Consider the following 18590-nt stretch of genomic DNA (forward strand, 5'->3'; position numbering starts at 1 on the left):
TACTACCTTTAGATCTACGGTCACATCTAGGTCTTATACCATAGAACCTTTTATCACTTGCTGCTCAGAGGCAGTGGTCTACATGCTGGAGTGCCCTTGTGGCCTCCAGTATGTAGGGCGGACCAAACGTGCTTTACATGTACGTTTGAACGAACATATTGGGAATATCCGTAGAGGATATACCCAGCATTCGGTCTCCAAACACTACCTGTTGGCACACAACAGAGACCCTACCAACACAATCTTCATGGGAATTGACAAGTTCAATCCCCATTGGAGGGGAACCCATTTGGTAAGAAGCATTTCCAAGCTTGAAATGATGTGGATACACAGATTAAAAAGTTACGTCCCTCATGGTCTTAATATTGAAGTAGACGTAAATGCATTTATTGACAATTCTTGAATAATATATGATTGGTTGGAATGGTTTATATAGCTTGGGCTTCCTGTGGTCTCTGTTGCTTTTTTAACTGTAAACTTGGTGTGAGTTCCATGAGTCCTCAATGAGGTTTTTTGCCTTTATTAATTTTTTCTGTATTTGTGGTCTTACTACTTTTATTATTATTATTATTATTATTATTATATTATTATTTTATTATTTCATTGGATACCTTCTGATAAATATACTTTTCAATTGGTATTTGAAAGGAATTTTTTTTTTTTTTTTGTAATTCCTTTTTTCCCTCAATGTATTTTTATGATAATTTTGCATTTTTATTTTATAGTTCTTAAAAGATTCTGGAGGGTCATAATTATGGGTTTGCCTCTGCGCAATGGTAGGGCAAATTTTTACCCTTTTCTCCTTATGCAAAATGGTGGACTGGGTGATAGTATGGGCATTCCAGTCCTCTTTCCCTCACCTAACATGGTGGATTGAGAGGACAACATGGAGCTCAGATCGAGGCTGTTTGTTTATGATTTTGTATATAGGCGGTGCGTCAGAACGCCGTCCCGCATCCCGTGAACACGTCCGTTTGAGACGAAACGCGCGTAGGGAGATAGGCGTTCTGACGTCTCCGCGTTCTACGCCCAACCAGGAAGTGCGGGCGGCACACGAGTCCGGCCGGCTCGTTTTTTATGTGATCGTTTTTTCTTTACATATGTGAGTGTAAATTTTTTTAAATTCTACTTTATTAAACCAAGTGGTTTTACGCTATGCGAGTATCTTTGATCTTTTATATATGATCCACGATACCCTCGTTTCCTGATTGGAGGCTTCGTACTGGAGATAGAGACAGCGTGGTGTCAGCAATCTACGGCACCTTCGTTCCTCGATTGGAGCCTTCGTATTGGAGCCTTCGCATTGGAGATATAGATGGTGGGATGCCTGTGACGGTTCACCCAGAAACCCCTGTGCTGTTGCCTTACTGATCTCACTAACACTGGGATCTAAAGCTCTGGTAAGCGGCCCCTCTTCTCACTGGTGGAGGATTGTTTTGAATATTTTCTACATACACGCATTTGTGGATATTCTTTTTTCACCTTAATATCAAGTTTGAAGAATCAATAATAATATTTTTGGACTAAAAGTATTATTTTTTCCTTTATCACATATGAACTCTTTATGGTTTTTGAATATTATTTTTGTTAATATTATTCGTTTAGATTTAGCACACATTATTATTTTTGTTTCAATTTACATTAATTATTGTGGGTGTTTTCTATATTATTTATACTAATTTCATTTCAGATCTAGTATACACTTTATTCACTCTATGATGATATGATAGTACTCATATATACTATTTACTAATCACATTTTTGTTTATTTAATATTGTTTTTTATGCTTACTTTGTATAGGTTTTGATTAGGTTTTAGGTGTTTGATTAATTTTTCATTTCTAATTTGTTTTTAGCGCAGCTCATTTTTGTTCACCTATTTAGTTTGATATCGGAGTATTACGATTAGGGTTGCTGCTTATAGGTTGCTTTCTTTTGTTGTTCGAGTAGCGCGGTTTACCCTTTGTACCGCGATCCATGAAACATGTCGGGCATATCAGCATCTTGTTTCATATGGACTTTTTACGTTTTTCATCCATTTTGATGTCTGGATAAAAATACTCACATAATCACATTTCAGCGCAGTCTGAAACCTGTGAAAGTAGAACCTGGTTCTAGTGTGTTCCATATGGACGTTTTACGTTTTTCATCCATTTTAATGTCATTGTACCATCTTCTCTTTCAAGTGATTATAGATCATGGAGGACATTGTTCCATGCCACATGATGTATTGTGCAATGATGCTAGGATTTTTCTTTATGAATATGGTCGGTAACACGTCATTTGTATGTTCATAATCTATGTATATACGGTATTTTTTACTGAATGGATACTAAATATCTATACATTTTACAATTGACTCATTTTTAGCCTTACTGTTTTTACCTAATTTAAAGTCCCAGCCATTTACCTTATACATTGCAATAGTGATGGAGGTGCGTTTCATTTAAAAACCCAATATTTGCCCTCCTCACCCCTTTTTAGACTAGAGAACAATACTAATTTATATAGCCCTAAATTAACTCAGTTTTAAAAGCAAATAACACTACAAAATGTATGTTATGAACTTTAATAGCCAAGAGGGCCATCTTCTGTGCACCTCTAATATTAAATTTCATATTGTTATAGGGGTCTGACTTTATGGCCCAACTAAATCAATCTAAACTACCTAAAGCCCAATTACCACAAATGCAATAGAAAATGTGTTGCTTTGTAAGCAGATTTATTCTTCATTTCAATTTTAGCTCTTGTATTACTCCCCCCTCTGCTTTGTACTTTTGGGCTACTTGGTGCAGCCGTCTGGTTTCCTTACTGAAAACAGATAAAATCCAATTTTATTATCTTGCATAAAAGTATCACTTTTCTTTGAGTTTACCTTCAGTATCATTCTGGATTTCCTTTGATCCTGTAAAGCAGGGTTTAAAAAAATATATATATCCTGATACTTTAAAGCATGTTATACAGCACAATGCTTGTGCTGTGTCTTGGCCCCATGTAACACCTGAAAAACCTGGCTGATCCTGCCTGGTTCTACCCTCCCCTATGTAAACTAACCACAGTGTAGCATGGCTGCTGAACCCTGACACCGTGGTCAGTTTACATGCCTCTGTCATCCGCAGCCCTGCTCTCTGTCTCCTCTGTCCTCCTCCCCTCCCTGCCTGGCAGCTAGTGGCAGTGCCTGGCCCTCCCCGCCTGCTGCTTCAATAACTAACATTTATACACCATCAGCCCTGTCCTCTATTGCAGTGCCCCCCTCTGTGTGTGGTTTATAAAAAAAAAAAATGCTGTAAATACCTAATTTCAGAGCGGCGTTCCGCAATCATGACTGGCCGGCTCTCTCCTCCTCCCCTCCCGGCTGACATCAGCGGGGGAATCTTGGCCCCGTCTGCTGCATCTGTCAGAGGTGGAAAGGAGAGAGATGGCCGGTCATGAGATCACAGATCACTGTTGTGAAATTGGGTATTTAGGGCATTTTTTTAAAATAAATAACACATAGAGGGGGGCACTGCAATAGGAGACAGCGCTGATGGTGCATAAATGTTAGAGTGGCTTAACAACCACTTTAACCTATTGACTTTTGACGAACAATTGGCAAAAAGTTTGAGATCTTGGGGAACCTTTCAAATATTGTTCAGATCTACAGCTCACACAACATTGGTGTGAATAACAAGCTGTTGATATAACAACAATTATCTTTTATTTTTTTTTTGCAAATCTTTTTATTAAAGTTTATGCAGTAAACAACAGCAAGCAAACTAACAAACAAACAAAAAAGAACACATACATTGGTCACGACTACAGTTACCGGCGTGATGTATACAGATTTGTAATACAAGACAGTTAGGTACATACAGAATATGACGGAGAGTCTAAGGCACCTCAATGGCCACAGATAGCTGACTTCATGTGCAGCAGGACAACTTGGAGTTACAACACGCTACTCAGACATATGACATTTCCACTGGTGCAGTTACCTGTGTACTAGCAAAGGGTAACTTGTTAAGTAGGCTGCGGGTCAGAGGCTGTGGAGGCGTCAGCCAGCCAGCTGGACCAGACCTTGTCATATTTTTGCGGGCAACCCCTATTAGCATAGCAGTCTTTGTAAAGAAGCAGGCTGCCGTTGACCAATTTTTTCCACAGGGAGAGAGGAGGGGGAGTTGGCCTTGGCTGAAGGCTATGGCCTTGCGGGCGTAGAAAAGGAGAAGCCCAACCAGGGTGCGTCGCGCCACAGTGGGAATAATATGATCTATCAGGCCCAGTATGCAAATGTCTATGGAGGGCTGGAGCGATATGGAGGTGACCTGTGTAATGACCCTCAGTATCTCCTTCCAATAGTCGACAATGGCCGAGCAGGACCAAAAAATATGAGTGAAGTCCCCCGGTATTGTCCCACAACGCCAACACCCCGGGGGGGAGGCGGGGTTCATTTTGTGCAATCTATATGGGGTGAAATATGCTCGGTGGACCATTTTAAACTGTATTAGCCGGTCTCTCAGGGAGACCAGGGATCTGAAAGGGAAGTCCCACATGTCATCCCAATCTTCATTATCGAAGGTGGGAATGTCGCGCACCCATTTGTCCCTGAGCTTTCTCAAGGTAGGGAGGGAGGTCGTTATCAAATGGGAGTAAAGTTTCGAGGTGGGCTTATTTTCACATCTGGACGTGAGAAGGTCCTCCAGTGCGGACTGGACGACCTTGGGGGGAGACCCGGAGAACTGGCATCCGAAGGCATGGGAGAGTTGTAGATATCTAAAAAAAATAGCTCTGCGGGATGTTGAAGTCAGAAATCAACTTGGGGAATGGGGCCAGCGATTGATCGGAGATTATTTGGTCCGCTGTTTTAACGTTAAACTTAGTCCAAGCATGGGGTTCGGGTAGTTTGTAAAACTGCTCCAGGGAGGGGTTCAACCACAAGGGGGCAGCTGGAGAAAGGGCATTGGCAGGGTATTTTTCAAGTTTAAGTCCTGCCCCCCATGCCCGCAACGTGGTTCGCATGGAGGGGGTCAACGGGTATGGGGCTTTTGGGCCAGGATACAGTAAAAATTTCAGCGCTTCCAGTGACTTCACCACCGCCGCCTCAACCAAGGTGGCAGGGTTAACAACAATTATTTTTAGAAATAGCATTAAATAATAGAATGAATATTAAAACATACCTATTTAATGTGAAACTTGTGCTTGCTTTTTTCTGCAGATTCTCAATTCTGGATTGAACTTGAGATAAGCAGTGTACAAAGGGTTAACAAGGAAGGTTACAGGGGGTCCACAGGGCACAGTGCAGAATGTCAGCAAGGCAGAGCACAAGGGGTCAGCAGGGTACAGTACTGGGGGTCAGGAGAGCACAGTTCAGGGGCAGCAGAGCACATTACATGGGGGCAGCAGGACACATTACATAAAGGGCAGCAGGGCACATTACCTGGGGGTAGCAGAGCACATTACATGGGCACTGCACGGCGCATTACATGGAGGGCAGCAGGGCACATTACACGGGGGGCAGGGTATATTAAATGGGGGGCAGCAGAGCACATTATTGTAGTGGAATAGGGGCAGCAGGGCACAGTACATGGCGGGCAGCAGGATATAGTAACTGGGGGCAGCAGGACATTTTATGTAGGGATGCAGCAGTGCACATTATTGTAGGAGACTGGTTTCCTTCCCATGCAGTACGTTGAAGGGGTCAGCGGGGCACTTTACATGGCAGCAGAACACTGGGGACAGCAGGGCACATTACATGGGGACTGCATGGTGCATTACATGGAGGGCATATTAAATGGGGGCAGCAGAGCACGTTATTGTAGTGGCATAAGGGCAGCAGGGCACAGTACATTGTGGGCAGCAGGGCACAGTAACTGGGGGAAGCAGGGCATTTTAAGTGGGGGTGCAGAAGAGAACATTATTGTAGTAGAGTAGTTTCCTTCACAGCGTGTTGCAGGGGTCAGCAGGGTACATTACATGGCAGCAGAACATAGTACACGGGGGAGAGGGATGGCAGCAGGGCATATTACATGGGGGTGCACCAGAACACATTATTGTAGTGGAGTGGTTTTCTTCAGATGGATGAGCGAGTTTGGGGTGGAGAAACTTGACTGGCCTGCGTGGAGATCTGACCCTAAAACAATAGATCACCATTGGGATATATTAGAATGAAGACTGTGAGCCAGGCCTTCTTGTCCAACATCAGTGCCTGACCTCACAAATGCCCTTCTAGAAGAATGGTCAAACATTCCCAAAGACACACTCCTAAACCTTGTGGACAGCCTTCCCAGAAGGGTTGAAGCTGTTATAGTTGCAAAGGGTGGGCCAACTCAATATTGAACCTTACAGACTAAGATTGGAGTGCCATTAAAATTCATGTGCGTGTAAAGGCAGGTGTACCAATACGTTTGACAATATATTGTATTTGTTGGCAAGTCCACATCTGTGGATCTACTCAGTAGCTAAGGTTTGCCTTGTTTTATTTAATTTATTTGGAAAAAACTCCAAGGATACGCATTTTAGTATTCAACATGGAGGGAATGGGTACTTTATCCCTTTAAATACCCTGCAAGTTAAGAAAATCATCTGTCTAATCTGCTAGAAATGGTGTGTTGTATTTAGTGTGTACCAAAGCAATATTTTTTTTTTTTTTTCAAAGTGTACTTCTTTGTTATATATGCACATTTCCCCAGTGTTTTTTTTTCCTACAGGTTTAGAAAAGTATCTGTCTGATCTGTCAGGAATGCCCTTATCTTCTTTACTGGTGTTGGCCAAAAACATACAGCATATTTATGTGCTGAAAGGTGTTAACCCTGCCCAGATATCTTTTACTGAACTACTTAACCTCTCTTCTTCTCCTCATCTTCATAACATAAGGACTAATTGTTCTGTAGTCCCAAAATAAAATCTGGGAGAGTTAAGTTCCTTCAGATACCACAGAAAGTATGCACAGGATACAGGATAGCTCTGGATTTCAGAGAGGATCAATAGATATAACAAAACTCGTTCAGTGGTGTATTTGAGGTGATTGTAGCCGTATTAGACCCCTTTCACACTGGGGCATTTTCAGTCGCTTTAGCGTTAAAAAAGCGCCTATAAAGCGCTTGAAAGAAGCCTCATCTGCAATCCCAATGTGAAAGTCCAAGTGCTTTAAGAGCCCTTTCATACTGCCAGCGCTCGAAAAACGCTCGCAAAGCGCCGCTTAAACTAGCAGCGCTTTACCAGCATTTTCTGAGCGCTAGTCGGGCGCTTTTAACCCTTTATTTGGCCACTAGCAGGGGTTAAAAGCTCCCGACTAAGCGCTGCAGCCAAAAGCGCTTTGCAGGCGTTTTGCAGGCGCTTCCCATTAATTTCAATGGGAAAGGGCACTTTAGGAGCTGTGTATTCACCGCTCCAAAAGCGCTGCAAAGAAGCTGCTTGCAGGACTTTTTTTTTTACGCCCTGGCAGCGCAGCGCCTCAGTGTGAAAGCACTTGGGCTTTCACATTGGGATTGCAGTTGCGGCTTCTTTCAGGCGCTTTACAGACGCTTTTTTTAAGCTAAAGCGCCTGAAAAATGCCCCAGTGTGAAAGGGATCTCAGTGTGAAAGCACTCGGGCTTTCACATTGGGATTGCAGATGAGGCTTCTTTCAAGCGCTTTACAGGTGCTTTTTTTTTAACGCTAAAGCGCCTGAAAAACGCCCCAGTGTGAAAGCAGTCTTTGTGCACAAGCAACAAGAACAGTTGAGTACTGTCCGTTATACTTTTTTTTTAGTACTGCTTGGACCTTGAAGTGGATTCTATCTGGAAACTTCTTAAAGAGAAACTTCACCCAGTTTTGCAAAAATTAAAAATCAGCAGCTACAAATACTGTTGCTGCTGATTTTTTACAAACTAGGTACTTACCAGTCCATGAATTTCAGTGATGTCTTCCTGCAGATGATTCTTCTCATTGTTGAAGCTCCCCAGTGCCAGCGTCTTGGATTTAGAAGTCAGGTGTGATTTCCTGATGAATCACATCGGGCTCTCCACTGCGCATGCACAAGATCACAGGGCATATACATTTTTAAAATATTTCAGGTAACTTTCTGTAAATATAAAATTTTCATTGATGGTTTACAACCAAATTGTAGTAAACTTTTTAACCAGAGCATTGTTTTACAGGCCGTACATGTCAATAGGAACTCTAAGGGATCAAGTAATTTATCCTGACTCAGTGGAAGACATGCATGAAAAAGGATATGGGGATAAAGATCTGGAACGTATTCTTGACATTGTAAATCTTAACCATATAGTGCAACGAGAAGGAGGTACATGGCATTTACTTTTGGCAAACTGATTTCATACACAGATGTACATTTTAAAGAATTATTGAACATTATTTTTATTAATCAGGATTTTTAAAGCGCCAACAATTTGCACAGCGCTTTACAACATGAGGGCAGACAGTAAAGTTACAATACAATTCAATACAGGAGGAATCAGAGGGTCCTGCTCATTAGAGATTACAATCTAGAAGTGAGGGTCAAGTGATACAAAAAGGTAATAACTGTGGGGGATGAGCTGATGGAGAAAAATGTAGCTGTTAGGTGTGGGTAGGATAGGTTTCTCTGAAGAGGAGGGCTTTCAGGGATTGTCTAAAAGCTAATAGAGTAAGAGATAACTGGACAAATTGGGGTAAGGAGTTCCATAGGATTGGACTGGAAAAGTCCTGGAGGCGAGCATGGGAGGAGGTGATGAGGGAGCTAGAGAGCAGGAGGTCTTGAGAGGAATGAAGAGAACGAGTACGAGTAGGATTTGGATTTTGTGGGAATTTCAGAGACCTGGTTCAACAGATCTCATGATTGGCTGGCAACCATTCAAGGGTATACCCTTTATCTCAGGGATAGAGAGGGTAAAAAAGGGGGAGGGGTATGTCTATATAGCAAGAATAATGTACACATGAATGTGAGCGAGGACATCACTAAGGGAGTTAGGGAGGAGGTGGAATCCTTATGGGTAGGGGCTCCAAGGGGATGAAGCTAAGGGGAAAATAATACAGGGAGTATGCTATAGCCCCCCTATATAGAAAATTATGAAGGGGTGGGCAAGCTAGACACTAATAGATGGTCAAGTGTATTAGATGACCAATTACTGATCATTCACCATTATGTGTTGTTGCTGTAACCGTTTTGCATACTGAAGAAAGAAAAAAGGGGGTACCCAGTTTTGAAGGTGCCGGCTAAGAGGTTACTTGTAGCAGCAAAAATTTTGGCCAAGACTGTAATATATCAAAAATATGAATTTATTTGATGATTAATTGGATATTTATTGTATCAAAGGGTATCAAACTATATTGATGTAATGTCATAAAAACTGATTAAATTAAATATGGCAATAAGAGAATTACCATATACTTTTCAACAGACAAGACAACACCAAATACAATACAGTACAACACTGAAAACAGTCCGGACACGTTGGATTGAACTGTGGCCAGACCCCCTAACCTGAGGGAGGAGGGGGAGACGGATCTCCTATCACAATTTGGATTAGCAGCAAGGATGGGAAGTGTTATCATAATGGGAGATTTAAATTATCCAGACATCGCCAGTTACTAAATGTCTTGCAGGATAATTTTATGGGTCAGATGGTAGACGCATCAACTAGAAATAAAGCGTTACTGGATCTACTGATTAACAACAATACAGACCTGATCACGGATGTGGAAATATGGGGCAATTTAGGTAAAAGCGATCACAGGTCAATTGGCTTCAGTATAAATCACACAAATAGGAAACATAAGGGGAATACAAAGACACTGAATTTCAAAAGTGCCAACTTCCCTAAACTACGAACCTTGCTACAAGGCAAAAAATTGGGATAAAATCTTAGGAATAAAGAACATTGAGGAGAGATGGGTTTTCTCTAAGAGCATATTAAATAAGGGCGTTAGCCAATGCATTCCATTGGGTAATAAATTTAAAAGAGCGAACAAAAGTCCTGGATGGCTTAACTTCACTAATGTAAAAATGCATATAAAAGCAAAGGAGAAGGCCTTCAAAAAATACAAGGTTGAGCGATCCTCATCAACATTCAGACTTTATAAGGAATGCAACAAGAAATGTAAGGGTGCAATTAGGGAGGCTAAGACAGAACACAAAAGAGACATAGTGAAGGAAAGCAAAAAAAAAATACCAAGAAAAAATATGTAAACAGTAAAAAAGTGAGGACAGACCATATTGGCCTCATAAAGAATGAGTAGGGTCATCTGGTTACAAAGGATGGAGAGATGGCATAGGTATTGAATTTATTCTTCTCCTCGGTCTTCCTGAGGTAAACGGGGGGGGGGGGGGGGCTTCAGTAAACAAAACTGCAGTGTTTATCCTCATGACACATCAGAGGAAGCATCTCCATGGTTAACAGAGGACAGAATTAACATTAGACTTGAGAAACTTAACATTAATCACCAGGACCAGATGGCTTGCACCAGAGGGTACTTAGGGAACTCAGTCAAGTAATTGCTAGACCATTGTTCCTAATTTTTACTGACAGTCTACTGAGTGAAATGGTACCAGCTGATTGGAGAAAAGTCAACGTAGCACCAATATTTAAAAAGGACCTAAAATACATCCCTGGGAATTACAGACCAGTTATCCTAACATCAATAGTATGCAAGCTCTTGAAGGGGATGATAAGGGACTATATACATGATTTTAGTAATGAGAACGGTATCAGCAGTAATCAGCATGGATTCATGAAGAATCATTCTTGCCAAACCAATCTGTTAACCTTCTATGAGAAGATGAGTTGCCATCTAGATAAAGGAAGGCCCGTATACGTGGTGTATCTGGATTTTGCAAAAGCATTTAACACAGTTGCCCATAAACATTTACTGTACAAAATAAGGTCCATTGGCATGGACCATAGGGTGAGTACATGGATTGAAAACTAACTACAAGGACGAGTTCAGACGGTGGTGATTAATGGGGAGCGCTTGGAATGGTCAGGGGTGGTTTCCCCCAGGGTTCTGTGCTGGGACCAATCCTATTTAATTTGTTCATAAACGACCTGGAAGATGGGGTAAACAGTTCAATCTCTGTATTTGCGGAAGATACTAAGCTAAGCAGGGCAATAACTTCTCCGCAGGCTGTGGAAACCTTGCAAAAAGATCTGAACAAATTATGGGGTGGGCAACTACATGGCAAATGTGGTTTAATGTAGAAAAATGTAAAATAATGCATTTGGGTGGCAAAAATATGAATGCAATCTATACACTGGGGGGGGGGGGGGGAACCTCTGGGGGAATCTAGAATGGAAAAGGACCTGGGGGTCCTAGTAGATGATAGGCTCAGCAATGGCATTTAATGCCAAGCTGTTGCTAACAAAGCAAACAGAATATTTGCATGCATTAAAAAGGGGATCAACTCCAGAGATAAAATAATAATTCTCCCGCTCTAGAAGACTCTGGTCTGGCCGCACCTAGAGTATGCTGTCCAGTTCTGGGCACCAGTCCTCAGGAAGGATGTACTAGAAATGGAGTGAGTACAAAGAAGGGCAACAAAGCTAATAAAGGATCTGGAGGATGTTAGTTATGAGGAAAGGTTGCGAGCACTGAACTCATTCTCTCTGTAGAAGAGACGCTTGAGAGGGGATATGATTTTTATTTACAAATACCGTACTGGGAACCCCACAATAGGGATCAAACTTTTTTGTGGAAGGGAGTTTAACAAGACACATCGCCACTCATTAAAATTAGAAGAAAAGAGGTTTAACCTTAAACTACATAGAGAGTTATTTACTGTAAGAGCGGCAAGGATGTGGAATTCCCTTCCACAAGCAGTTATATCAGCGGGGAGCATCAATATTTAAAAAAAAAAAACTATTATGCCACGTACACACAACCGGAATTCTCGTCGGAAAAAGCTCTGATGGTTTTCCCAACGGAATTCGGCTCAAGCTGTCTTGCCTACACACGATCACACCAAATTCCGTTTGTTTATAACGCGGTGACGTACAACGCGTACGACGGGACTAGAAAAGGGAAGTTCAATAGCTTCTGTCTCGTAGTTGAATCTGAGTATGCGTGATTTTTGGCGTGTCGGAATTGCATACACACGATCAGAATTTCCGATAGAAAGTTTTTCCGTCTGGAAAATTGAGAACATGCTATCAATTTTTGGCAGGGGGAATTCGGACAGTTAAATTCCGACGGAGCATACACACAGTCACATTTTCCGATGAAAAGCTCTCATCGGTCTTTTTCTGGCCGGAATTCCAATCGTGTGTATGCAGCATAAGATAAGCACCTGAATGACCACAACATGCAGGGATATACAATGTAATACTGACATATAATCACACACATAGGTTGGACTTGTGTCAACCTCACCTACTATGTAATTATGAGTAGGTTGGTATTTTGAGACTAGGCTACTGATGTAGCTGGGGGCTAAGTTGTGGATGGCTTTGTAAGTAGTTGTTAATATTTTGAATTTAATTTGTTGGGTGAGCAGAAGCCAGTGGAGGGATTGACAGAGGGGAGTAGCAGACATAGAGAGATTGGTAAGGCGGATGAGTCTGGGAGCAGCATTCATGATGGACTGAAGGGGAAATAGATTATGTAGACGTAAGTCAATGAGAAGGGAGTTGAAGTAGTCGAGTGATAACCAGTGAGTGAATTAAGAGCTTAGTTGTGTCATTGGTTAGAAAGGTATTTTGAAGATGTTGTGAGGGTTGAGGCGGCAAGATATTAATGTTTATTGAATTCTTAAAAAATTAGAAGAACATACAAGTAAATTCCATATTCCAGTAAATATATAACTGTAAACATAATTTTTATCAGCCAGCCCTGACAGTTATTAAGGTATATACTTGGCTGACAGAGAAACTGAGCCTTAGCCCTTCCTCCTCTGGGCTGGCCGCTCAGCTGTCGGCTAATTGCCAGCTCTCTTCTCTTTCCACAGTTACCAGATGTTTCCGATGATGCTCGTCTGACCTGCCTATTTAAAGCCTTCCAGCTCACTCTTTCCTTTGCCTTCGCACTGGTCACATCACTAGGAACCATCTCCTGCTGTTTGTTTCAAGACTGGCTTGCTGACATCCCTCCTGGACTGGCTGATTACCCGATCTAGTTTATGAACTTTGGACTGGCTGACTACCCGATCTGGCTACTGGACTCTGACTATGCTTGACTACGCTTTTTCCTATTTACCTTTTTATTTTTATTAATAAACAAGTGTGATTTGATTGTACTTCTGTCTCTGTCTGTTTCATGGTTCCTGACAGTACGCGAAGGCCATGAATTCAGAAGATACAGTCAATCCACTTGTTGGTAATATTTTTTCCAGATTGGATGAGCAAGATCACCGCATGGATCAGTTTGCCTTGGCGTTACAAACGCTCCTGAATCGCACGGCTCACCTGGAATCCCCCACGGTGGCTGCTCCGGTACAACCTGAGTCACAGGCCGTCCCTGCTGCTGCGCCAGTCTCTGTGCAGGCACCCGCCTCGAGTATTACCTCTATAAGAGGTATTTCTGGTTCTGCTCCACTTCCCCAGCAATTTGGGGATGATCCAGTTCAATGCAGAGGGTTTTTCAATCAGGTTGAGATATACTTCGAAATGCTGCCCCAGGCGTTTCCCATAGACAGAAGCAAAGTAGGTTTCGTGATATCTTTGCTTTCTGAGAGAGCCTTGGCCTGGGCTAACCCTCTATGGGAGACGCAAAAACCTGTTGTCTTGACTTACCCTCAGTTTGTGGCCTCCTTTAAAAGGGTTTTTGACGTTCCCGCATGCTCCGCTTCTGCTGCCAAGTGCCTCATGTCCATCAAACAGAGTACTAGAACTGTTGCCGACTACGCCATTGAATTCTGTACTCTGGCAGCAGAGGTTTCTTGGAACAATGAGGCCCTCGTGGCTGCTTTTTCTCATGGTCTCTCGGATTCCATCAAGGATGAGATGGCAGCCTGAGATATACCCACTGAGTTGGAGAGCTTGATCTCGTTTGCCATCCTCATTGACTCCAGACTCAGAGAAAGACTTTCTCTTAAGGAGCGCTTGTGGAAGACTCCTGTATGTTTGCCTCCAAGCTTTGTAGTCCCACCCATGCCTCCCTCACCTCCCATGCCTCCTGGTACCAAGTTGGTCAGTGAAGATGAACCCATGCACCTGGGCTTCACGCGTCTCTCTGCGGATGAGAGAGCCTTTAGGAGGAGGGAGAGATTGTGTGTTTATTGTGGCCAGGCAGGTCACTTTTTGAAGTCTTGTCCTATCTGTCCAGGGAACGCCCGAACCTTGAGGTCCTGTCATGGACAGACCTTAGGTGGCGTTGTTTCAGTTATCCATAAGGATAAGCCCCTGGTTTTGGTCACCCTTTCTTGGGCTGAGTCGTCCATCGAGATACAGGTGCTAATCGACTCTGGGGCTGCAGGCCTGTTCATTGATGCTGCTTTTTTTTTTTGCAGCACTCGATTCCGCTGCAGCTGCGTGACACTCCACTTGCCATTAAGGCTCTTGACGGGAGACCTTTACAGCCTGCCCATGTGACTCATGAGACGGTTCCTTTGTCCATGGCTGTAGGGGCTCTTCACCATGAGATAATCCAATTTCAAGTTATTTCCTCACCCATATTTCCTCTGGTTATTGGTTATCCTTGGTTACAGAGGCACAACCCCTCTTTTGATTGGCTCCGTGCTGAGGTTCTCTCCTGGTCACCACAATGCAGTGAGACATGCTTCCTGAAGGTATCCAAGGTCCTATGCACCGCTTCACTCCCCTCCCTGCCGCAGGAGTACCGTGATTTTGACGATGTCTTTGATAAAGGTCAAGCCGGTAGTTTGCCTCCACACCGGCCTTATGATTGCGCAATTAACCTTCAACCTGGTGCCATACCTCCTAGTGGCCGGGTTTACCCTTTGTCGGTCTTGGAGGATAAGGCCATGGAGGAGTATGTTGCTGACGCACTTTCTCAAGGTTTCATCCACAAGTCCTAGTCTCCTGCTGGTGCTGGTTTCTTCTTTGTGAAAAAGAAGAGCGGTGAACTGAGACCTTGTATAGATTATAGGGGTCTCAATCGTGTCACAATTAAGAATGCCTACCCGATTCCATTGATTACAGAATTATTTGACCGCTTCATGGGAGCAACGGTTTTCACAAAGCTTGACCTGAGAGGGGCATACAATCTCGTACGCATTAAGGAGGGCGACGAGTGGAAAACTGCGTTTAATACCAGAACAGGCCATTATGAATACCTAGCAATGCCTTTTGGCCTTTGTAACGCCCAAGCAGTTTTCCAGGAATTTATTAACGATGTCCTCCGAGATTTGTTGCAATTGTGTGTGGTGGTTTATCTCGACGATATCCTCATATTTTCCAAGTCCCTGGAGAGCCACCACAGAGATGTCTGTCGTGTACTTCAGAAACGATGGGAGAACAATCTCTATTGTAACCTTGAGAAGTGCGAGTTCCATCGTGAACAGGTTACATTCCTAGGCTATGTAATTTCCACTGCTGGTTTTTCAATGGACCCAGAGAAACTGTCGGAAGTCCTACAGTGGCCTCGACCCGTGGGTTTACGTCCTCTGCAGCGTTTCCTGGGCTTTGCCAACTACTATCGGAAGTTTATTTGTAACTTCTCGTCTCTGGTCAAGCCTCTGACTGATATGACCCGAAAGGACGGTAACCCACAGAGTTGGTCTCCGGAGTCCATTAAGGCCTTTGAGACTCTCAAGGCTGCCTTTGTTTCTGCTCCTGTGTTGGCACATCCTGATCCTACGTTGCCTTTTATCCTAGAAGTTGATGCTTCTGAGACTGGAGTTGGCGCCCTTCTGTCTCAACGTCCTAACTCTGAGAGCGCTATTCATGCGTGTGGTTACTTTTCCAAGAAATTGTCACCTGCTGAATGCAATTATGAGATTGGTGACAGAGAGCTGTTGGTGATCATTTTAGCCTTGAAAGAATGGAGACATCTCCTTGAAGATACCACTGTGCTCGTTCTTATTCTTACTGACCATAAGAATCTTACATTCTTGTCTGAGGCTAAGCGACTCTCTCCCAGAAGGGAGCGATGGGCTCTTTTCTTGTCGACCTTTAATTACATTGTCTCATTCTAACCCGGTACTAAGGCCGCGTACACACGGGCGGACTGTTCGCCCAACCTTGTCCGCTGAACAGTGTTTGGGCGGACAGTCCGCTCGTGTGTGGGCTTTCAGCGGACAGTTTCAGCGGACAGTTGGACGGACAAAGTCTTTCGGAAATTCCGAAAAACTGTCCGCTGAAACTGTGTTTGAGCGAACAGTCCGCCCGTGTGTGGGCTTGTCCGCTGTACTTTCGAAATGAGCGGACTGTTCCCGCTCGGAAAGTCCGCCCATTTCGAGCGCGTGTACAGGTAGGCGGGGCCCGCGAAGGAGACGTCGCGGGCTCCGCCGCCTGGAATGGGCTTAAAGGGGAACCCCAACGCCGAAAAAAATCGGCGTGGGGGTTCCCCCCAAGTCCACACCAGACCCTTGTCCGAGCACGCTACCCGGCCGGCCAGGAAAGGGGGGCGAGCGAGCGCGCCCCCCCTCCTGAGCCGTACCAGGCCGCGTGCCCTCAACATGGGGGGTGCCTTGGGGAAGGGGGGGCCGCGCGGCCCCCCCACCCCAAAGCACCTTGTCCCCATGTTGATGAGGACAAGGGCCTCTTCCCGACAACCCTGGCCGTTGGTTGTCGGGGTCTGCGGGCGGGGGGCTTATCGGAATCCGGGAGCCCCCTTTAAGAAGGGGGCCCCCGGATACCGGCCCCCCACCCTATGTGAATGAGTATGGGGTACAATGTACCCCTACCCATTCACCTGTGAACTAAAGTACAATAAAAAACACAACACAGAGAAAAAATATTTTATTGCACAGCTCCGGGGGTCTTCCGTCTTCGGGGGTCTTCTCGCCGGACTCCTCCGCTATGTGTGTGTAGCTCTTTTGCTAGCGGAGGAGTCCGGCTTTCTTCCTCCCCGCCGCCGGCCTCTTCTCCCGACTTCGGGGGTCTTGTCCCCCTCTTCGGTTCTTCTGCCGGGCCACCGCGCCTGGTCCGGTGGCCCGGTCTTCTGTCGCCGTCTTCCGTTCTTCTGTCGCCGCCTTCGGTTCTTCTGCCGGGCCACCGCGCCTTCTTGTAGCTCTTTTACAGGCGGTGGCCCGGTCTTCTGTGGCCGCTGTCGTCGCCGCCGCCGCCGCCTTCCGTTCTTGTTCTTCTTCTTGTTCTTCTTCTTCTTCTCCTGGAGATGTTGACTCGACGATCTCTCCGGCCGGAATGCCAGAGCCGCGCTGTGCGGTCACTTATATAGTGACAATGGGGCGGTGTCACATGGTATATGTCACATGGGTTGGTCACATGGTGACCCCGCCCCCTTACGATGTCATAGTCCCCATGTGACATCAACCCATGTGACCAACCCATGTGACATATACCATGTGACACCGCCCCATTGTCACTATATAAGTGGCAGCGGAGCGTGTCCCTGGCATTCCGGCCGGAGAGATCGTCGAGTCAACATCTCCAGGAGAAGAAGAAGAAGAACAAGAACGGAAGGCGGCGGCGGCGACGACAGCGGCGACAGAAGACCGGGCCACCGCCTGTAAAAGAGCTACAAGAAGGCGCGGTGGCCCGGCAGAAGAACCGAAGGCGGCGACAGAAGAACGGAAGACGGCGACAGAAGACCGGGCCACCGGACCAGGCGCGGTGGCCCGGCAGAAGAACCGAAGAGGGGGACAAGACCCCCGAAGTCGGGAGAAGAGGCCGGCGGCGGGGAGGAAGAAAGCCGGACTCCTCCGCTAGCAAAAGAGCTACACACACATAGCGGAGGAGTCCGGCGAGAAGACCCCCGAAGACGGAAGACCCCCGGAGCTGTGCAATAAAATATTTTTTCTCTGTGTTGTGTTTTTTATTGTACTTTAGTTCACAGGTGAATGGGTAGGGGTACATTGTACCCCATACTCATTCACATAGGGTGGGGGGCCGGTATCCGGGGGCCCCCTTCTTAAAGGGGGCTCCCGGATTCCGATAAGCCCCCCGCCCGCAGACCCCGACAACCAACGGCCAGGGTTGTCGGGAAGAGGCCCTTGTCCTCATCAACATGGGGACAAGGTGCTTTGGGGTGGGGGGGCCGCGCGGCCCCCCCTTCCCCAAGGCACCCCCCATGTTGAGGGCACGCGGCCTGGTACGGCTCAGGAGGGGGGGCGCGCTCGCTCGCCCCCCTTTCCTGGCCGGCCGGGTAGCGTGCTCGGACAAGGGTCTGGTGTGGACTTGGGGGGAACCCCCACGCCGATTTTTTTCGGCGTTGGGGTTCCCCTTTAAGCCCATTCCAGGCGGCGGAGCCCGCGACGTCTCCTTCGCGGGCCCCGCCTACCTGTACACGCGCTCGAAATGGGCGGATTTGCCTCCGCCTTACGTGGGCGAGTCCGTTCATTTCAAAAGTTGAGCGAACTGTTTGCCCAACCTTGTTCGTCAAACAGTCCGCTCGTGTGTGGGCAAGTCCGCTCATGCAAATTTTGAGCGGACTGTTTGATGAAACTGTTTGCCGAACAAGGTTGGGCAAACAGTCCGCCCGTGTGTACGCGGCCTAAGAATGTAAGGGCTGGTGCCTTGTCACAACAATTTTCCTCCACTTCCAAGTCGGAGTTGGTTCCG

At 45.4% G+C, this 18590-nt stretch overlaps 1 protein-coding gene across 1 annotated transcript in view; it reads left to right on the top strand.

The window, feature by feature from the left end:
* Positions 1-18590, top strand: part of ABCD2 (ATP binding cassette subfamily D member 2) — an 81965-nt gene that overhangs the window by 53155 nt on the left and 10220 nt on the right. Inside the window, exon 7 of the mRNA XM_077472669.1 lies at positions 8115-8260. Within this exon, the coding sequence (XP_077328795.1) occupies positions 8115-8260 (146 nt within the window). The remainder of the gene's footprint in view (positions 1-8114; positions 8261-18590) is intronic.

The sequence above is a fragment of the Lithobates pipiens genome, unplaced genomic scaffold (assembly GCF_037356315.1).
Source record: "Lithobates pipiens isolate NorthernLeopardFrog02 unplaced genomic scaffold, aLitPip1_a1.2 Scaffold_8, whole genome shotgun sequence".
NCBI classification, from domain to species: domain Eukaryota; kingdom Metazoa; phylum Chordata; class Amphibia; order Anura; family Ranidae; genus Lithobates; species Lithobates pipiens.